The following is a 23,220-nucleotide window of genomic DNA, read 5'->3' on the forward strand; positions in this document are numbered from 1 at the left end:
TTTCCAAGTTCTATAATGGATCGAAGGATGACCTATGCCATATCACATCTATAATCTAGGTTTAAGTTAAGATTCACAAAAGAGAAAACTATCAAAATGGTCTACAGTGACCCTCAATTATCTTTAATTACTTATTTAACTTGTTGTAAATTACAGTGGCTGATGTGGCTTCTCAATAATTATATAACAGAAAAATCATCGCGTTTCAAATTTTAACTTCAAATAGCAAATGTGAATACCACGAAGTTTAATTGATGATCGACACTAGTATTACGTAAAAAGGGGGATGTAACAGATGAGACTTCTGCAGTTCTGAGTGAAGGATTATGCGCTCTCATGCGGCATCGCATGCGTTCATTACCTTGTCGTTGGTTAGGCAGCGTCAGGGAGCGGCAGGCGGCACAGCTCCACACACCTCGCCATCTCGGAAGCCACTCTCTCTAACTTCTCCTTACTACAATTTACCGAAGTTGGTTTAAGAAAAGCTATCTGGCTGTGTTTTCAACTGACCAATCAGGGTCTCAATGTTAACCTTAAGCTCTGCCTACAAAAATTCTGTCTATCCAATGAGAAACGTTATACTTTTCGTGGAGGGGCAATGTTTTTAACGTTTGCAACGTAACAGAGACGCGTATAGTCTCACGCTAAAACTTGCAGCTGGTGTGGCCCTTTTAGTGTTATCGTAAGATCTATACTGTTCTTCTGGAGGGCTCTATCTTTTAACATGGGCTTGGGGTGGTCTTGGCGGCCGGCTGGCGACGTGGGTGTCCATCCCTTATCGTAGGGCCTTCTAGCTTAACACGATTCTGCTTTCGGCTTCTGTTCTCGTTTCTCCCCACGGAACTGCGTCTGTTTCACGGTGGGAAGGTATGACATGCCTTTAGACGTTCTTTTGTTAGTCTGTGGTATTCCATTTGCTCACTCGTTGATCATATTACTTTGGTTAATTTAATGTCAGGATTTATTCGGAGCTATGTGACATATTGCTGAATTTCATGGAAGGTGTTGGATTTGCCTGACACCTTACAAAATTACATCCCAGGCGAGGGGGTGAGGGGCCCCGGGGAGGGGGGGTAGGCTCAGAGCATGGCAACAGAAAGTGTACCTCCTGATATTAACAATGCCCGATCCGATAATAACAGAAACTGAATCCATATAGAGAGAGGCAAAACAAAAAGAAGAGACTATACCAGTGCTTCCCAGCCTGTGAGTAATTATCTCCGAGGTATAAAATGAAATTTTTTGGGGGGTAAAAATAAAATGGTTCGATTGTGCTTCGGTCGTGAAACTAAGTTATTTTTAGAATATCAGTACTATTGTCATTATTCACAAGACTGTAGTACTTATTACATTACTAACTAATAATTACAGTTTTTTCAGATAGTACCGTGAATGTGAAACGAATGTATAAACAACATCTTCTTCTAAGAGTCCAACCACTGTAGTAAACACATGCTTTTTGCTCTGTACCATACATCTCATGACAATCCATTCTCTGAGTTGTAGGTACTTTCTGCAATGGATTAAACATAGCTTCATTACTCACTTCGCATCAGATACACGAACTACCTGTAATAGACACTACAATACAACAGTAAGTGTTTAATGGCTGTTACATTGCCGTGGGACCTGCACATATTATTATTATTATTTCTATTATTATTAATGGCGAACGACCTTGCCGCAGTGTTATCACCGGTTCCCGCCAGATCACCGATGTTAAGCGCTGTCGGACTGGGCTAGCACGTGGATGGGTGACCATACAGTCTACCAAGCACTGTTGGCAAGGGGAGTACACTTAGTCCTTGTGAGGCAAAGTCAGGAGCTACTTGACTGAGAAGTAGCGGCTTCGGTCTCGTAAACTGACATACTGCCGGGAGAGCGGTGTGCTGACCACGTGCCCCCACCATATCCGCATCCGGTGACGCCTGTTGGCTGAAAATGACACGGCGGCTGGTCAGTACCGTTAAGCCTTCATAGCCTTTTCGGGCGGAGTTTAGTTTTATTATTATTGTTAGTGGCGGTGGTCACACACAAAGCATTACTGCCTGAAGTCCTCCAATTTCTGTCAGTTCAGAAATAAGGAGAAGAGCAATCAACAGCTTTACTGACATTAAGTATAGTGCACGCATTTTAATTTGGTTGATTTTAAATGGCGATCCAGGATAAGGGTGCAGCAAGTGTCGGCGGGAAGAGAAGCGATGCAGAGGAAACATGATTGGTAACAAATGTCTATTTTCAATGTGCGTCGTTAGCATTCTTAGCTGAGGAGTTGATGGTATCAAATGATGCACTGACCCTGCTTCGTCATTCCATAAAAAAAAGGTTTGTTCGAAATAAACAATACTGTCTCATTGAATCATTAGTTCGTGCTTTAATAAAACACAAACACTAAATATAATTTATTTATCGTCATTTTTGAAATAAAAGTGTTCGTGGGAAATTGCCTTTCATTTCTAAGTTTAGGTAGACGATAACGTTGATGGTGGTGGTGATGGTGGTGGTGGGGGGGGGAGGACGGAGGGGGATTACTAGCTAAAATCTGATTGCAATAAGCGGTAATGGTCTCAGAAAGGTTGGGGACTACCGGAGACAGTATTGTACAGCAGTTAAAAATAGTAAAGTAGTAGTTGATTGCTCGTAGCAAATTATACAACTGCAGTTGCTTAAGCTACCGTCATTACCCCATCCTCCCATATCGAAGGAGGCGTGATGAAACAGTGTAATTGTATAGAAAACCAGAGCAACTGTTAACACAAAATGTTCGCCTTGCTCCCGTACAGCGACTTCGCGATGGGCATCAAAGGCGCGACGTGGGAGCAGTGGGGCGACGTGCACTGGCCGCTGATGGGCTGCCTGGCGCTGGCCTGGCTCATCGCCTTCCTCTGCGTCTTCAAGAGCGTCAAGACCACCGGAAAGATCGTCTACTTCACCGCCATCTTTCCCTACTTCGTGCTGTTGGCGCTGCTCATCAGAGGTACCTGCACGTTGCGCTCACGCTAACGTTTTAACATCCAGGTGAAAGCCTCCTACATACTGTTTGAGTTTACTCTGAGGACGTAACTGGTATGCCTTGAGTATCAACACTCTGAAAGTATTCCACATTTATACAAAATTTTGACCCATAAATGTAAAAGGATTCCTGATGGCGAGGTGAAAGTTGTCTCCTGATTTGATAAAACCTGTATCTGAATATTGTGGAGATACCTCTCCCCCAAGCTGTCACTCTCTTTATTCTGCGCAAGGATAACTGATTGCAAAACAAACATATTTTGCCCTGTTTCTAATGGCGATTCATAGGTTGGCCCGTTCACGTAATTTACAATATACTGAACAATCCTGCTCAAGAATGTTATTAAGTGCATGGTATTCTAATGTGGATTTATAATTACTGAAATGAGAGAGGGATGTACGATCATAATCAGATAATAAGAAGAAATAAATCCAGTCTTCAGATATGATGACAATAGGTGACTATTCAAATACATGACAAATACAACAATTTCCACGAATAAGTAGTTGGCAAAGTTGAAGTGGAGCCTATCTGTGAGTGGGCTGATTATCCAAACACATTCACTAACTTGTGGTACAATGCTCGAGTAACAGAACTCTTATGTAGAATCCCGCAAGTAGATCTGATCTGTTATGGGCACTGTGCAGATAGCCGAGGTGCTGGGGGTGGGGGGTGATTGCCGGAGCAGCCAAATACTTTAACAAATACCGCGCTCGTTTTGTCTGGGGTCAGCTGCACTGCAGTTAGGACTGTTGACCACCCTGAAAAGCTGCAGCTGTGGTCGATGTTCTGATAAGACGCGAAATTGAACCCGAGTTACACTGACCGGTGGTTTGGATCACCGCTTACAAAAACTCTGTCCGGGCTACCGAGGTAGTAAATACTATTAACTCGACCACTCTCCTGGCTCCACTTCACGTCTTCTCACTTCAGCAGTCCAGAATGGAGTCCCAAAAAATAGCAGCTCGTCGCAGACCTTAGTGCCAGTCACAAGTGTACTAATCGCCTCAAACAACCCCTCCAAAACACCACGAAAAATCTTATTCCAATTGAGAGGCTTGCTCCCAAAAACTAGCGGCGCAATGTTATACAGCAAGCGTCACCAACTCCCCACCAATCAGCTTGATCTTTTAAAGTGCATGCGGGAAGACCTCGGCGCGGGAATAGTAACCGAAATAGAAAATACTGTGCCTACGTGAGGCTCCCTGACATTTCATTGCAATTCTGACCATTTCCCCACCCTATCCACCCCACCCAAGTGCTCCCTCCTTCCCCTTTCCCCAGACCAAATAATCTCCGTGCCGCCTTCTCTGTTGCCCCCCCCCCCTCCCAAAACCCCTTTCCCTCTCACATCTATTCATTCCAATATCAGCTATCCCTCTATCCTTGTACCCAGAGCCACCGCTGTCTCGTTACCATCTCTTACCAGTCCTCATGCTTCATCATCACCACTGTCCTATCGTCCTCCATAACCACCCTTCTTATCATCTACAATCTACCATCCAAGGGCAGTTCCTTCTCCAGTTAGTGAAAGTGTATGGTGCTCCGTTATTAATGGACAGTGTATCTTCTGTCGTGCTTAGTAATTTTCGAGTGTTTTTTTCAAGTGTTTAGTGTTCTTCAAATGTTTCTTAAGGGTTTGTAAATGTGCTGTCTGCCCCATTTTTATCACTGACTTTAAACAATTCATGTGGACAGCGGTATATTACTTATATTCTTTCAGTAACAACACCTTTTAAAATAATTTTAAATTAATAGCACATACATCTCCTTGGTTTTTCCTTTTTTATTTCAGCATATAAGTTAGAGACATGTTTCACTGGCTGAAGAGCCTGTTGTTTGTACTTCCAGCCGGCCGCGGTGGCCGTGCGGTTCTAGGCACTTCAGTCCGGAACCGCGTGACTGCTACGGTCGCAGGTTCGAATCCTGCCTCGGGCATGGATGTGTGTGATGTCCTTAGGTTAGTTAGGTTTAAGTAGTTCTAAGTTCTAGGCGACTGATGACCTCAGTAGTTAAGTCGCATAGTGCTCAGAGCCATTTGAACCATTTTTTTGCACTGCTGCCAGCCTTCTCCCCCCCCCCCCCCACTCCCACATGGGGCGAGGGGGATGAAATATCAAGGGGTTAGAGTGGACCTCGAACGGAAACTTTTTCAAAGACCCGTAGTATTGTGTTTGCGTTGGGATTATATATGCTTACGATTGTTATTGTGTTTGTCCTAACACCCACCAAGCTCATTTATATATAAACTATGCATTTGTGTACAATCGATGTGTAAGAGTTAAAAAATTTAAAGATTTTAGTGTGAAAATTCACTGAAGAATAAATACCACGTCACGTACAATCATGGCCAGAAGATTCATAAGTGAGATATTATTTACAAACAGCCGAACATTTGCTTGAAACAATATCTTAAATGATTCAGTATTTGCAGAATAATATTTCCCGAAGTAGAAGTTTCTGTGTTGTTGTGTGTTCTTTCCTTATTCATCATCGTAGTTCAAATGTGGAGTTTCAATGAAATGAAGACAAACAGTAAATACTTGGTAGTATCTATGGAATTAGTTGGAATGACCACATGAAACAAACAGTAGGAAAAGTATATGCCAGACAGAGATTCAAAGGAAGAGGTTTGGGGAAATGTAATTCATTCACTAAAGAAGTGGCTTACAAGGTGCTTGTTCGACCGATTCTTGAGTATTGTTCACCAATCTAGGACCCTTACCAAGTAGGACTGACAGAAGAGACAGAGAAAATGAGTGGTGAGTTTTATCATGGGATCGTTTCAAATGTTCAAATGTCTGGGAAATCTTATGGGACTTAACTACGAATGTTATCAGTCCCTAAGCTTACACACTACTTAACCTAAATTATCCTAAGGACAAACACACACACCCATGCCCGAGGGAGGACTCGAACCTCCGCCGGGACCAGCCGCACAGTCCATGACTGCAGCGCGTTAGACCGCTCGGCTAATCGCGCGCAGCTGGGATCGTTTATTTGGCGCTAGATTACAGAGATGCTCATCAAACTACAGTGGCAGACGCTACAAGAGATGCGGTGTGCATCATGGAGAGGTTTACTACTGAGATTTCTAGAGATCACCTTCCGGGAAGAGTCGGATAACACGCTACTTCCACCAAGATACGTCGCGCGGAATGACCACGACGGGAAAATTCGAGAAATTAGAGCTCTTAAGAACCTTACCGACTGTCTTTCTTCCCATACACCACTCGCGAATGGAACAAGTATCGGAGCGGTTCAATTGGTGGAACCAGAAATACCCTTCGCCACGCACGAGATGGCTTGCGGAGTATTTCTGTAGGTATAGATTTAAACTCAGGACATATCTCGGAGATGCTCTGGATAATTTGATAACTGCGGCTTTTATATTAGATACTAGACAGTGAAGATAAGCAAAACTTACATGGCATGTCTTGATGTTGCCCTTGCCTGCTGTGCATACTGTTTCTTTCCGCTTTTTGCCGAGCGGTACCTCATTTATGACTCTCGTGAATCTGCCGCTCATAATTGTATCTTAAGGTGCGTTATTTCTTCACTGAGTTTATAACAACGCGTGTAGATTTTCTGTCTTGTCGTCTTTTCTTGCTGCATGAACTCGCCGCACCCTTGAATGGTTTCTGTAGCATCTAGCTACACATTCGCAAAAAAAACAACAAATTTCCACTTGAGAACACTTCAGATTTCATATGAATTTTCTCACAAACATACTCCGCATGTAAAACTGTAGGATAATCCTTTGGCTATCATACTACAATGTCAACCCCTCGGGTCAGGGGCCAGTGGGCATCAAGGTAGGACAGGTATGGCAGTGACGTTACAAGTGTCGGAGACTGAGGGTTGGCGAGTGTTTCAGTCTAAGGACCAAACGCGTCATTGAAACAGCGGTACAAAATTTCAGTAACGTGATTGTCACAATTAATATTGTCCTCTCCAGCGTTCAGAGAATGAACCGAGCTGCTCGCTCAGGGGTTGGCGAGGAATGCTAAACACAGCACTCCGGCAGCTCACGTAGACTGCGGCCGGTCAGGCAAACTGCTTGACAGCGAGGTGGCGCGGGATGCAGCAGCGGGAGCGAGCAAGGCGGCCGGCAGACGCGGCTCTGTGGATGCGATGGGCCTCAGCCTCTTGAAGATGGACGCACGCTTAGACCTGCACCCACGGTATCTCCCGGATGGCGGTTGTTATAATGGTAAAAGCTCGGGGCTCCCTCAGCAAATGCATCATAGAGCCATGAAGGCCCAGCCAGCCAGCAGAAGACGACAGCTTGCAATCAGGTGGTTTGCCCCTGGACCAGAGGAAGGGCTAGTAGGTCTGCATCTTCTATCAGTCACGACCGTGATTCGTCAGTAGCAGCAGCGTGGACCGATGAAGTCCAACCACAGCTGGCAGACTACAGTCTCGTAGTTTTCAGACAGCAAGCAGCACATCACGGTTCGCCAGTAGAGTTAACCTGTAACTAACGACACTGTCATTCCGTCGGGGTCGGTGATGAAGTCGGAATGACCTGACATTGAGGATGAGATGTCTGAAGCAGGATTATTTAAATCCAGACAGCGCATCTTTGTTGCATGTTAGGCGGTCATTTTCCCGCACTTAACCAGCGATATTAGCAGTTCTGTTCGGACCATGGTGTCTCAGTTACAGTCAGTTTTCCCTGCTTATGCATTTCACATCAGTGCTGAGTTCACCTGTGAGCCAGGGTAGCAGGCACGGTAGCTCAGCGTATTCTCTAATAAAAAAAATTGGCTGAGTGAAGCGTTCAGCGATGAACTGAGAGAGATGTCATGTGATGTCCGCCCGGAACAGGCGATGAGAAAGCTCACCGGCCTGACTTCGCTGTTTCGCTACTGAATCTAGCTCTTTCCAACATATTACATTAGTATTCCCTCACGAAGACTCAGATGTTACAGAAATGTTTGATTTAAACATTTAGATAAGATTAACATAAAATGATCGATTGCTAATCACGATTTTTACAAACATCCTGCACGAACTGTCTCTCCATCGTCATACGGAAATAAACATTAATAACGTTATAGTACATAGTGACAGGACACTACTCTGTGTTCTGCCTTATCGCAGGTCTTGTCATGGGGGAAGCCTCGTCAGAGAGGCCCACCGCATGAGCATCTAGGAAGTGATTCCAGTCCTGGTTTCCCGTTGCCTTCCACTCAGTCCCTGAGAGGAAAAATTCTCCGACCCAGCCGGGAATCGAACCCGGGCCCCTTAGCGTGACATACCACCACCCTGACCACTTTTTTTTTTATGAGTGAGGGGAGAAAATCTTCCTCCCCAGCCGGGAACCGAACCCAGGCCCCCGTGCGTGGCATTCCAACGCGCTGACGATTTTTTTTTAACAATAACAAACATAAACTGCTTCTAGCACTTTTTCTTTAAATATATAAGACGATGACTTTATAAAATAAAATTTTTCTGGGAAACGTAAATAAGTGGACTTCTTTTTTTTTACATAATAGTGAAAAAAAATAAAATAAAATATCCTGCTTCTGTCAGTACAAAACAATAACGTTCTACGTTCCTCTTTTAGGCGCGTACCTCGCTAATCCCGTCATACCTCGCGTTGGTGTCAGGTACGTCTTCACGTGTGTTTGTGGATCCTCTCCACTGTCCTGGTCCTTTCTTGTTCTGATACTTATAGACAATAATTACATTCTCCTACCCGGGACACCCCAACTGGGTGGGGGATCAAGCAAGGCACTCCCTAAAAAATTTGCGTAATATGATCGATATCTCGGATGTCTCATAAGCCGTGAGTGATGTTCCTGTAGTAAGGCCCAAAAGTCAAGCACATTCTTACTGCCGTCTCGGAAAAGATAACGCACAGTCAAACCTCGAATCCAAGTCACTGCGTTTGTCTTCGTTCGGGGATAATACGTCCTATCTGGGAGAAGTAGTGTGCGTGGTTCTATTGTTTGCGGCCCCACCCGAAGGAGGAAGACGATCATTTTTTTGACCAAACACCATACGTCCACCGAAGGACCGCATATCAGGCGATGCTCCTCAGTGTCTATAACATTGCACTGCGGACACAGTGGCTGGTCCGCCATATGAATTATATGCAACCTGGAATGAGTCACGTATTTCCCATTGACCACCTGATACCACAGTGCGCGCGTTCCCGTATCAAGGTGTGGGTGGTGCACTGTACGCCATACCACTGACCACGTTACCGTTGGTTGGCGGCGCTCTACGGCATTATTCGGCCGTCGTCGAGTCAAGATGTGATATATATCACGTGCCGTTGCCGTCCTGGTAGTTGGTAGTTCCATATGTACATAACTGTGTTCCACAAAGAAGGTTCGCATATGGGCAAGCGATGGTGAGATGTGAGCCACCGCTACCGGAGCCGAACGAGAAGGTGGAGCGAGTTCGTCTATCAAGCTGCCCGTCAGACTTGTCTGGTGTCGTGTCCACATCTTTATCATCGTGGTTACATAAATAGCCACTGCTCGGTCGCGTACGTGGACTAGTCCAAGACCTCCACGACTACGAGGAAGGGTGAGGGTTTCGTATCCTACCTTAAAAAGCAGACCTGTGCTCACAAAATATCCTAGTGCCGCCAGGATTCGGCGGGCCAACACCACCGGCATAGAAAGAACTTGTGCCAGGTGGGGGATGCGAGAGGCTAGATAAGTGTTGGCAAAGGTGACCCGCTGTATCATATCCAGTGCCCTTAACCTGTGACTTCGGACACTCGCACGAATTGTTTGCAGAAGATGTCTGTAACTCAGTGCCGCCGTGCGTCGAACGTCTGTAGTGAAGATAATTCCTAGGCATTTCATCGTGGTGATCGGCTGTAATGGTGCTACACTTCCTGTCGGGAGTCCTCTCCCGATGTTCATCGCTCCCGACTTTGCCATGTTCAGGCGACTTCCCGTAGCCATACAATACAAATTAATCCAATGCAGGGCCGCTCTTGCCTCGTCGCCTGACCGGTCTAAAAACACTAGGTCATCTGCGTATGTTCGGCATATAAACTTGTTGTGCCTTATCGTCATTCCTTGGAGTCGATTCCGGAGCCCGCAAAGCAGCGGCTCGACAGCGATGGCATACAATATCGTTGACAGCGGGCACCCTTGTCTGACCGATCGTGAGATGGTGATGGGCCCCACCAAGCGTCCATTGATGAGCACTTTGGATGCGGCTCCGTGGAGTAGTCTCATGACGACGGTGACAAAACTTTCCGGAAACTTCATTTTCGTCATCACGTCCGTGAGATAAGCATGACTCAGCCTGTCAAATGCGCGATCGAAGTCTATCGATACCAATACACCCCGTAGACGACATGTTGAAGCCAGTGCGATAACATCGCGGTAGTCGCTGAGTGCCGTTTGTATATTGCTAGCTCCTCCTAGCTGGGTTTGGTCGAGTGAAATCACTTGGCGTATCACGCGTTTAAAGCGTGCTGCGAGTATCCTGGCGTAGATCTTGTAGTCGCAGTTAAGAAGGGTCAGTGGCCGGTAGGCCTGTATCCCTGTGCCGCCAGATGGTTTGTGGATGGGGATGATCATTCCTTCCACGAAGGTGGGCGGAAGAGGCACGTTGGGAGACATCAATTCGCAGTACATGGCAGTCCATCGTGGAGTCATGAGATCTTTAAATGTACGATAGAACTCTAACGGAAACCCGTCGGGCCCCGGCGATTTGTGCGACGCTCCCTTATCAATCGCTTCCATTACGTCGTCAACTGTGATTTCACCTGTTAACTCCAGGTTGGCCGACTCGTCGAGACACGCGGAGAGCATTCGTCGGACCTCATGAAAGGCTGCCTGATCGTGTTCCGCTTCTTCATAGAGATGACCGTAGTGTTCCACGAAAGCGTTGGCAATGTCTTTTTGCGTTGTCATGCGGCGACCATCTGGCAGTACGACCGTCTGTATTAAGGTTCTGCGACTACGTTGTTTTTCTCTGATAACGTGATACATCGACGGGGATTCTCCACGGACTCGTTCAAAGGCCCTTGCACGGATTGCGACACCCTCCAGTCGGCGGCGCGTTATGGAAATTATTTGGGCCTGTGCTCGTTTTATACCTGCACGACGCTCCTGTGAAGGTGCTTGTACAGAAAGTTCGCGGAGCATCGTGAAATAAAATTCCGTCGTGTATCGCCGCCACATCATCTGCTCCCTTCCGTATGCAATTAACGCTCGGCGCAATGCAGGCTTAACGCATTCCAGCCACCACTGCAACGTCGTCGGATATGTCGGGAGGCGTCGTTCACACACATGCCAAGGGTCTTCGACTAAGCGTTTGCACTCAGGTTCCCTAAGGTGTGCTGTATTCAGTTTCCAAACACTGCGACTCCTCCACACTTGTTGACGACTCAAGGAGACCGTGCATATATATGCTATGTGATCTGAAAAGGCGACAGGCCACAATTCCGCATCGAGGATCGCAGGTTCGAGACGACGTGTTACGTAGATGCGATCGAGACGACTTGCAGAGTGACTCGTGACGTAGGTGTATCCACGTCTGTCGCCATGTATCTTCTCCCATGTATCAATGAGATTTATGTCCTGTATGAGTTGCCGCAGCTCCGGGCACGAAGTATAATGTGGGTGTTGATCTTTTGGTGCGAGCACGCAGTTGAAGTCGCCTCCAAATAAGACATGTTCATACCGACCTAAGAATAGTGTTGCAATCTCCTCTGCATAAAATCGGGATCGGTCGCGCCGTCTGTCTGACCCCGACGGTGCGTAAATGTTAACGACCCGTACTCCCAGCACTGTGAGCGCCAGTCCTCGCGCTGACGGCAGGTACACCACGTCCTCGGCTACTATGCCGCTACGTAGAAGTATCGCTGTTCCGCTGCCGCCGTCGGTAGTAGGTGTAATGTACGTATCGTACTCATAGAGGTCGGGGAAACTCTCAACACATACTTCCTGCAGCAAAACGATGTCGACGTCTGACGCATGCAACATGTCTCGTAATAATTGCAATTTGACGGGCGTTCTGATCGTATTAATATTAATAGAGGCTGTTCGATATGCCTGCCGCTGTTCCTCAGTGCATAAAGCGCACATGAACGCTTATGTTAATTTGTGTGCTTCTGCCCGGTGACATGCTGTCTGTGCGTCAGTCTGCATCTTCTGCGCGGTTAACATCCTGTGGACGCAGCACTCGCCATTGCGGGTGCGTCGTCGGTGTGGGGGTCAGTATCGGATTCGTCGGCCCAGTTCCTGTGCTGGAGGTCCAGCTCCCGTCGTGTCTCTCCTGTCGGGCTGACCGAAGGCGGTGGCGGTGCTGCGGTGGGTGGAGGGACTCCTTCCGTCGGCGTGCCGTCCGGTGTGTCTGTATTCAACCCCTGTGTAGCATGATTCGCGTCGTACTGCTGTGTGGGAGGTAGAACCTCCCGTTGCGCATCCGCATGCACTGTATCGACGTTACACCCAAGTCCGTCTGACGTGGACTGCAGTAAGCAGGTATCCGACGGCGCTAGCCGTCGTTTCTTGTGGCGCTTCGGCGATCGTTGTTTGCGCGTGTGCGCCTCCGTATCCGAGTGCGGAAGTGACTCCCGGTGCTCAGGGACGAAAGCAGCTGTCGGCACAACAGCAGGATCAATTTCCATTTCTCCTACCGATCCTTTCCGCTCGGTTAAGTGCGTCGTCGGCGCCGGAGCGGCAGAGGTGTGCGTCGTTTCGTCACTGGAGGCGGTCCCCGCCGCAGTCGGTTGCCGTAAACTGTCAGGATTTGGTAGCTGGTCATTCTTCGGGATGGGATCCGTTCGAAATGCGTCCGCATACGTTAGTGGCATCGGCGTCAACGTGGACGGAGGTACGGGTTCGCCGTTTGGAACTTGCACTATCCTCCGCTGCATACATTCGGAACGGACGTGGCCCTCTTTCCCACAGCCTGAGCATGTTTTGGGTTGTCCATCGTATATGACTATAGCTCTGCATCCGCCGATGAACAAGTACGAGGGTACATGTTGTGTCAGTTCTATTCTGATTTGACGCACCCCATTGAGAACGGGGTAAGTCGTGAAGTTGGACCATTTTTCCTCAACGTGGCTAAGCACTCTTCCATATGGGCGTAAGGCGTCAACGACCAAGTCAGACGGAACCTCGAAGGGAAGTTCGAAAATACGTATGTTTCGTAAGCCCAGTCCTGCATGATCAATAGTTACTTCTCCAACATGTCCATCAGAGTCCCGAAATTTGAGTTCATGTTTAGTATCTCGGATGATTCTGTCACATACTGCCTCGTTAATCAGTTTGACGTAAACAACACTGCTCACTATGGAGAGGTGGATTCCGACAAGTTCGTTGTAGTCAAGTTTAACTTCGTCTCGTAGGAACCTTTCTATTTCGTAGGCTTTCGGTCTCGCATATTCATTCGAAAAACTAATCTTGAGAGTCGACTTTCGGTATGCATGTGCCATTCTATATCGAGTCGGCTAAACGCGCGAGTACGCCGAAGAGGTAAACAACTGCGCGAGCGCGAACTTCTCCGGCAGGGACGTAAACAGACGTCCGTGCCGTAGCACCGCCGAAGGCAGACTGACCACTCAGCTATTGGGGCGGACGACAAGACCCACCGTAAATGCAAATGTGTTGTCGTTCGAAAGGAGGTTGACCATCTGTAAAGATTCGTCAATCATCAGATTATTTTAAATAATCGAGTGTTCCATAGATCATAATTTTGACTTTTCACTGCGATGTAGGAGGAGTCAGCTTTACAAGTACCGTAACCTTTCGTAGTGAGGAATAAGGCAACATGCTGTACACTCTCTCTCTCTCTCTCTCTCTCTCTCTCACACACACACACACACACACACACACACACTTTTATTATTAAAAATTCAGAAATTCTCCAATGGCGCAGAATGAACTGTGAAACAGATGTGATTACAGTTTCTGATTGGAGCTAATTTTACTATCTATTAAACTGTTCACATCACTTAACTGTAAGACAAAGGCTTTTACAGCACAACACCTCACTCTTGTCAGTTCTACACCAAGGCTGAGTATAGGATAGTGTAAATCAATTGTCCTAAAATTATAAATTTTACTCTTATTTCAACTCAAATAAATGATCTTCATGGATGTAGAATGACACATCTCCATATATTATAATCATTGCAGGTCCCTTTGACAGCTGTGAACCCCAAGTCATTGAATGGTTTGTCCACTATAAGTTTTGTCTCACTACCATAAGTCCAATCGTAACACATATCCACTGTAAAATTATCTTTTAAGATAGACCAGAAACTTAATTTTGGAAACGTTATTCATTTTATCAAAAGCACTCCACAATATTTCTACTGTTCTGTTTGTTTCTCTCGCTGTCTGTCCACTTGACGTCTTAAGCTGCTTTAAGTTAACTAATTCTATGACTGAAGTGACAATTTGTACTATTTTTTCAATATACTCGTTACACAAGATTTTAGGCTCATTTTAGTTTCAAATGTGCATACATTCGTTGTTGAAGAGTGTTACTATCAGGAAAACGACAGTAATTAGAGAAAGGTATGGCATAGACCTACTTTGAACAAAGTTCTTTTTTTACATGTATTTAAGTCTATCTACCGGCAAATATTTTAATCAGACTGGCGATAAAATGAAAGCACAAAATAAAATAAATAAATTACTACAAGAACAAACTTACAGTGATCTGATATCTTATTTCTATTCCTATGTTAACGTGTAATATAGTCAGTTTACAGCAAGTAATTTAATCAAGATTGGCATTAACAAGAATGCCCGGGAATCAATACAACAGAGTTATTGTATTTGCAATGAGTTACAGCTGTTTGTATGACTAGGACCTTTATATTTAAATATAAATGTTAAATAATAAGAAACCTTCAAATGAACCGTTAACGTATTTCTGTTGTTACGTTAACATGATCTGGAATATTAGGAAGAGTAGATTCTGTTTATTTCAGCTAAAGGTAATATGTATAAAGTTATAGTGTTTGTAATGGACTAAAGCTGTTTGAATGACCGTATAGTTTATATTTAAAAACCAAGAACAAAAGTTCAAATGAACTGTTGACTTATTTTTGTTCTTACATTAATGTGATATGGAATATTGGTAAAGGCAGCTTCTGTTTGTTCCAGCTAGAAGTAATATGTATAAAAGTACTGATTTATGTTAACTGTCGAGGATTTTACCATTTAGAAATATAGTACAGGTTTTATTCTGTGATAGGGTATTTATATTGACACCAGTGTAGTTAGAATGTAAGGATAGGGATAGGGGGTTAGGGAGGGGGAAATGGGGAGGCAGTGTAGGGTTGGTTAAGTGGTTACTTGTTTTGAAGTAGTAAATCTTCAAAGTTTTGAAGGAAAAATTTGTTTCTCAGTTTAGCTTATCATTGAGTAGGTAGTCAGAATGATTGCACTGGGAAAGATGTGAAGCAAAGCTGAATTTATTCAAGAATTTTTAGCATATTGCAGCCCCGTCAGCAACTGTGAAAGACTAATATTTTGAAGGATCAGCCTCAGTTGCGCAAATTTTCTGGTCTTTACCAGGTTTCGGCTAAATTAATCTAGCCTTCTTCAGAAGCATAAAATTACTATAACATGCCAGAGTAAGGCACAGTCAACATTAAAATTATAACCTACAGTACCGTGGTACCATGTTGAATTAAAACTACTTAACTGAAGTCCAGCCCCGGCATCTCTTCACCACGCGGTCGGTTGGCAGCGGCAACTACGTTGGCACTGACCGTTGCACGCGGAATTGCGCTGAGCACATAGCAACTCGTGCGCGTGCGCATATGGAGAGTCAAGGCTGTATATCATTGGTTGTCTTTATATCACGTGTTGGGAGCTGATAACCGTAATTGCAAGCAAAATAAGCATTATGTAGATGAAGTCCCTATGTGTATTAACTATACGCAAATTGCATTAAATGGTAGGAAATTTACTTAGTTGGGTATATAAAGTTTAAGGATGACCTTTACGACTTTAAGCACATATGGTCATCGTGTAAAGTATCCCCACCGAACATGCGTAATAGCGAGCACCTTACTTGACTCACTTATTTAAAACCTTAGTCATTATCTGTAATTTACTTAGGGTGTAACTGGGCGTACAACGCCCCTGTAATCACACTTAACTAGTATTGACCGACATAGGTCAAGCGTATTAATTAAAGTATGACGCAGGGTACAACGTCTCAGTCATCACGCTTACGTGCTATTGACCGACATAGGTCAAGTATACTAAAATATACTCTACGATGTACGTTAGACGGGAAATATTTTCAATAGGTAACGTTGTGAGTAACGCGATACACGTGTAACGTTATCGTTATCATTACAAGGGAAATGTTTAGAGCAGCTAAGTTCTACTTTACTTTGCTGCATGAGGTTAAATTCATCTATGCTAATGACCGACATAGGTCATGCAAATTAATTAGTGTGTGGCGGAGAGTACAACATCTCCGTCATCACGCTTATGTGCTATTGACCGACTTAGGTCAAGTGTACTAACCTATAATCTAAAATGTTAAGTTCATCTATGATATTGACCGACATAGGTCACGCATATTAATTAAAGTGTGGCGGAGAGCACATCTCCGACATCACGCTTATGTGCTACTGACCGTCATGGGTCAAATGTACTAACATATAATCTACAATGTACCTTTGACGGAAATATTCTTCCACAGGTAACATTGTAAGTAACGCGATATGCGCGTAACGTTATCGTATCATAGAAAGGGGATGTATTTAAAGCAGCTAAGTTTTACTTTCTGTGCTGCATAATTGTTAAATGCAACTATAATGGCGTCCAAACTCTCGTGAAAGAATAGTGGGCCAAACTTAAATTTAAAGGGAAGCGCGAGGCTTGATGTCTGAACATGATACACGGCAACCAGGAGAGAAATATGGTGGTCGAAGTAACAGGGATAAATTAAACCAAGCGTAACAAAGATTGGAAACCTTCGAAAACGTTTTTATTTCTCAGCAGCAGCTGATCCTTCAGAAGGTTTGCTTTATCGGATAGCAAGTGTTTAAAAATCTGCATCTCCTCTAGAATATCTAGCCTTGTTCCTTTTACCTCACACTTTAATTAATACGCTTGACCGATGTCGGTCAATACTAGTTAAGTGTGATTACAGGGGCGTTGTACGCCCAGTTACACCCTAAGTAAATTACAGATAATGATTAAAGTTTTAAATAAGTGAGCCAAGTAAGGTGCTCGCTATTACGCATGTTCGGTGGGGATACTTTACACGATGACCATATGTGCTTAAAGTCGTAAAGGTTATCCTTAAACTTTATATGCTCAACCAAGTAAATTTCCTACCATTTAATGCAATTTGCGTATAGTTAATACACATAGGGACTTCATCTACATAATGCTTAGTTTGCTTACAATTACGGTTATCAGCTCCCTACACGTGATAGACAGACAACCAATGATATACAGCCTTGACTCTCCATATGCGCATGCGCACGAGTTGCTATGTGCTCAGCGCAATTTCGCGTGCAACGGTCAGTGCCAATGTAGTTGCCGCTGCCAACCGACCGCGTGGTGAAGAGATGCCGGGGCTGGACTTCAGTTAAGTAGTTTTAATTCGACATGGTACCACGGTACTACAGGTTATAATTTTAATGTTGACTGTGCCTTACTCTGGCATGTTATAGTAATTTTATGCTTCTGAAGAAGGCTAGATTAATTTAGCCGAAACCTGGTAAAGACCAGAAAATTTGCGCAACTGAGGCTGATGCTTCAAAATATTTTATTTATTCAGGTTGTGAAGACAGAGTGCATCTATGTGTTCTTTAAATCTTGTTGTGAAGCTTCTACCAGTTTGTCCAATGTAGAAGCTTGGACATGAGTTGAAAATGAGCTTGTTTACATCTGACTTTTGATACTCTTGTATAGTGGTTTTGGTGCTGTGTATGATTTTATTTTGTATTTTGTTATTGGTGAAGAAGCTTATTTTTATGTTTATGTCCTGAAGAGGTTGGCAATTTGCTGAGAAATCTTCCCTAGGAAAGGCACGCTTATAAATGTGGTCTTCTTGTTTGTGGGTGGTTATTCAGCAGTTGGTTAATTTAATTTTGCTGTATGGATTAGTTTATCTATTATTGCAGGGTTGTATCCATTGCTGGAGGCAATTGATTTAATAATTTCTGTTTCTTTTTGCCTTTCACTTACGTCCATTGGGATTTTAAGCATGCGATTAACCATTGTTCTAAAGAATACTTTTTTTATGTTAGTCTGGATGGCAAGAGGATCTGTGTGTGCAAATACTGGTGGTTGTCGGCTTTCTGAAAATTTAAAATTTCTGTTTTTGATTTTTATTTGAGATTTTTAAATCAAGATATTTAGTGCCTTCTGGTGTTTCATGTTCTACAGTGAATTGAATTTTGTTGTGTAATTTATTAAGTTCTTTGGCTAGATTTTCTATTTCTTCTGTTGTTCCATTGAACAGAATGAGAGTGTCATCAACACAGCGTTTGTAGTAAAGCAGCTTATCTTTTAGCTGGGTTTGGGATCTAAAAAAGTTGTTTTCAAGATTATTAATATATATGTCTGCTAGCAAGCCTGCAAGACTACTACCCATTGCCAATCCACCTTCCTGAATGTAAAACCTGTTGTTGAACAGGATGTTATTGCCTGTCTGATTAAAATATTTGCCCTTATAGCTACCTTAATATATGTAAAAAAAGAACAAATTACATCTTTGTTCCAAGTAGGCCTATACCATATCTTTTTGTCAAGATCTTTGTTACAGGCAACAGTTGCATAGCAGATACTGGATACCCCCAATGTTTCGCTGTCAGAGTGTAAATTAATATATATTGTGTAAAAATTGTGTGAAGTGATACACCAACTGACCATCAAAATGGAGGCAGATAGATGGACACTAACGGAAAAAGCCGCCCATACTGTCGCAGTGAGCAAAAAACTAAATTTACATCTATATCGACAGATAAACAATAATCATAGCGAGACATTAAAGCGTGTTCCATCTTCTTGTCACAGTCAGCACCCAGCATTATGCTAGAAATAATGATGTAGCTTCCATAAACCATGTGAAGATGAACCTGAAAAGGTTCGAAAACCGGTCCATCGAATGAAACATAATTATTAGAAGAAATGACTGGTTGAAGTTTTATGTAACTTATTTACATTCAGTTAACAGTCACGGGTTCTAAAACATTCGTAATGGATAAGCATAATAACGTTTTAGTTATTTCCAAGATAAGGCGGGGTTTACGTCTGGAGAACACCAAAAGAAACCTACAATCCTGACTGCTTGATTCCAACGGTTAAGGGTGGAGGTAGAAGTGTGATGGTGTGGGCACCAATGTCATGTTATTCTGCTGGTCTCATCATACTCCCAAAGCGCACGCTATAGACAAAGATTATGTGAGCATTTCAGGTGATCAGGTGTACCCCATGATTCAAATGATGTTCCCTAAGAATATTTCAGGACGATAATGCACCCATTCAGACAGCCAGGACGCTACAATCGTTGTATGAGGAGCGTCTTCCCTGGCCAGCACAGTCGCTTGTGGGTGGTATTTGAGCATAGACTCCGGAGCAGATTTCCACCTCCCTTGCGGTTACAGAAGTTAGAAGAGGTTCTGATCGAAGAGTGTTATAACATGCCACTGGAGACTAAGCAATTATTATATGCCAGTATTCCAAGAAGAATCGCAGCTATATTACGGGAAAATGGCGGTCCAACCCCGTATTAATAAACCATTCCCAAGTAAGTACATGTGTTCACATTGTTTTGTCTCTTCCCTGCATCTGACTCTGGAAGAACATGTGTGGGACCAACTCGGGAGTGAGCTCTGTCCTACTGCCAGCATCCGGGATATCAAGGACCAGTCACAATATCTGTGGGCCAGCTTGCCTAAGGATACGATTCAGCGGTCTTGTAACACCCTTCCCCACCGAATCCGTGTACGCATGCAGAAAATACGGGATGCAACGTCATACTCCAAAATGGGCTCTTTGTAAATTGTTTTGAATTTGTTATCTCTAAGATATCACACTCCCACACAACCAGTGAAGTTTCATTTCGGTCATTTCTCTGATTACTCCTCTCCTTCTGGGTGCTTCACCTTTTGTGTCAGGCAGTGCGTATTTGAATCACTGTGTAATTTCCTTTCCTGATTCATTGTAGGCGGTCAGGCATGTAAGTGTGTAACGTCCTGTCGACAACGAAGGCACTATTGCTGGAACACAAATTAGACTGGGGAAGGATAGTGAACGAAATCGAATGTGTTCCTTTCGAAGGAATCGTCCCAGCATTTGCCTTAAGCGATTAAAAGCAACGACAGTGAAATCTGTCTGGTGGGCCAGCTGAGAATTAGTATAGCCGACCTCCTGAAAGCGATTTCATCCTCTTTTGGTTCTAAATGTCTCACTATACCGATGAAGGACGTTAATGTAATACGCCACTGCACTGCAAACATTGTTGCTGAAGCAGAAGTATCAGTCATTTGAAGTGTGAGGTGGCTAGTCGGGGGAGAGAATAACTGCATCACGTGACTAACAGCGGCGACGCTGGAGGGCGCTCTGGACGGCGTGCTGTTCTACGTGACGCCGCAGTGGGCGGCGCTGGGCGACGCCTCCGTGTGGGGCGACGCCGCCTCGCAGACCTTCTACGCGCTCAGCATCGGCTGCGCGTCGCTCATCACGCTCTCCAGCTACAGCTACTTCGGCAACAACTGCCACAGGTATCTTTTATAATATTTTGCATGTGGTTGCACTTCAGCAACGGTAACAGAATAGCAGGTGTATACGACAGCCAAACAGTTGCAATAAGTGGTGGTATTCAGTTAACCTTTACCATGGCATCAACGGATTTAAGCCCGGGTTCTTCAGAAGGACAAGAAGCAAATTTCACATTAGCATGTGAAGCTACATCGCTTTACTAACTGACTCTTTGCTAATGTGAAGTATGTTTCTTGTACTTTTGAAGAAGATGGGTTTAAATCCGTTGAATACCACTTGTGCAACTGGTTGGCTGTCTTATTCACCTGTTATGCCACAGGTATGGCCTGCTCATTGCCTGCTCGATGACTAGTGTTCTACACTACTGTTTGTGAAAGTTGCAACACCAAGAAGGAATATTAAAAAGGAAAATACATCCTAATGTTCTGAAAAATTATATTTATTTGTTCACGAACTGGCTTCTCAGGCCATCTTCAAGTGAAAACTGAATATCACAAACACAGATATAAGTGATGTGCGACTTACTCAGAGAGGAAAACATTACAATAATTCCATCAACTAAAATGGGTAGACGCGCGGAATGTCCTCGCGGTCTGTGACGCAATGTCACGGATTGAGCCACCTTTCCCGCCGAAGGTTCTATTCTCCCCCGGGCGCGCGCGCTTGTGTGTGTGTGTGTGTGTGTTGTTCTTAGCATAAATTACTTTAAGTCACAGTCAATAAAATTCTTCTGGGTTCGAGGCCGCATTGTCAACTATAAAATTCCGACGTTTCGGCGACTGTTGCAAGTCGCCTTCTTCGGGGTGTACTGCTAACTACTGACTGAACACTTGTTTGGTTACTTATATACTCTGGAGGAGTTTTGTCATTGGTTATGAGGTGAGGAGAAAGGGTGTCAGGTGTTTTTGTCTTCCTCCGTGGGGCAGGTATTAAGCTGATTTTTTGTAGCAACAACAAAATAGCCGGGCGGGGTGGCCGAACGGTTCTAGGCGCTACAGTGTGTAACCGCGCGACCGCTACGGTAGCAGGTTCGAATCTTACCTCGGGCATGGGTGTGTGTGATGTCCTTAGGTTAGTTAGGTTTAAGTAGTTCTAAGTTCTAGGGGACTGATGACCTCAGAAGTTAAGTCCCATAATGCTCAGAGCCATTTGATTTTGAACAACAAAATAAAAGACGTTCTGGGCTCGGCGAAAGATACAATTCACAAGTTTCATGCCGCCGGAGTTTATGAAACCGGTTGCGAATATGGACTGGTGTATGTAGGTGAGACTGGGCGTCCAATAAGCACAGGGTAACTGAACACTAGAGATATATCCGTCTGTAACAACATAGCAAATCAGCGGTGACAGAACGCCAGGAACAGTGCAGGATGAAGATCGAATTTCGAGAGGACCGCATACTGCCGAAACAGCCGTTTAGTTTGAGGAGGAAGATTAGGGAGGCTACAGAAATAGCCAAGTGACCCAACAACATGGATAGAGAAGACGGGTACCGACTTCCAGCGTCTTGGCTGCCGTAAGTCACAGCTTTGCGGAAGGACAGATCTCGCAAAGCAACAGGCGTGTGGTAGGCCACAGCTGCGGAGGTTCACACAGAGAGCTGATGCGCCCTAGTTGATACTAGGCAGTTAGCCCGCATCTCGTGGTCTTGCGGTAGCGTTCTCGCTTCCCAAGCCCGGGTTCCCGGGTTCGATTCCCGGCGGGGTCAGGGATTTTCTCTGCCTCGTGATGGCTGGGTGTTGTGTGCTGTCCTTAGGTTAGTTAGGTTTAAGTAGTTCTAAGTTCTAATGGACTGATGACCATAGATGTTAAGTGCCATAGTGCTCAGAGCCATTTGAACCATTTTTACTAGGCAGTTAGTAAACAGCGCTACGCTGCAGTCGCCGCTCAGTTTCCCATTCGCCGATTTCCTCCTATGGCAAGCTATAAAGGAAACTCCAATGGAGAACGCCTATTTCCGCCGATGACAACAGTCGATGCAAAGACCAATAAAAGAACACGTGATACCTTTCTCCTCACCCTCATGTCCAATGACAGTACTCCTCCATAGTATATAAGTAACCAAACAAGTGTTCACTCAGTAGTTAGCAGTACACCCTGAGGAAGGGGTCTTGCAACAGTCGCCGAAACGTCGGAATTTTATAGTTGACAATGCAGCCTCAAATACAGAAGAATTTTATTGATTGTGACAACCACCGCGGAAGCCTATGTTTACAGTTTACGTAGTTTAAGTTAGTTTAAGTAGTATGTAAGTCTAAGGACCGATGACCTCAGCAGTTTGGTCCCTTATGAACTCACACACACATTTTTAAAACTGGATGTAAACAAAGTTTTTATATGGAGATAAATTTAATAAATGATGAGAAATATGATGACGTTACATTTATAATCTGGTATTTGCAACGAAAACTTAATTTAATGAAGGGGAGAAGGGAAACTGAGTCTGATCATTTAATACTAGCCTGGCATTCTGTGTCACGTATTTCTTCATTTCCAGTAGGGTCA

At 44.4% G+C, this 23,220-nt stretch overlaps 1 protein-coding gene across 1 annotated transcript in view; it reads left to right on the top strand.

Annotated features, from left to right (window-relative positions):
• LOC126261767 (sodium- and chloride-dependent glycine transporter 1-like) overlaps window positions 1–23,220 on the top strand; it is a 300,835-nt gene that overhangs the window by 170,783 nt on the left and 106,832 nt on the right. The window contains exons 6-7 of the mRNA XM_049958567.1: window positions 2,784–2,977; window positions 20,537–20,717. Coding sequence (XP_049814524.1) covers window positions 2,784–2,977; window positions 20,537–20,717 — 375 coding nt within the window. The remainder of the gene's footprint in view (window positions 1–2,783; window positions 2,978–20,536; window positions 20,718–23,220) is intronic.

The sequence above is a fragment of the Schistocerca nitens genome, chromosome 1, assembly GCF_023898315.1.
Source record: "Schistocerca nitens isolate TAMUIC-IGC-003100 chromosome 1, iqSchNite1.1, whole genome shotgun sequence".
NCBI classification, from domain to species: Eukaryota; Metazoa; Arthropoda; class Insecta; order Orthoptera; family Acrididae; genus Schistocerca; species Schistocerca nitens.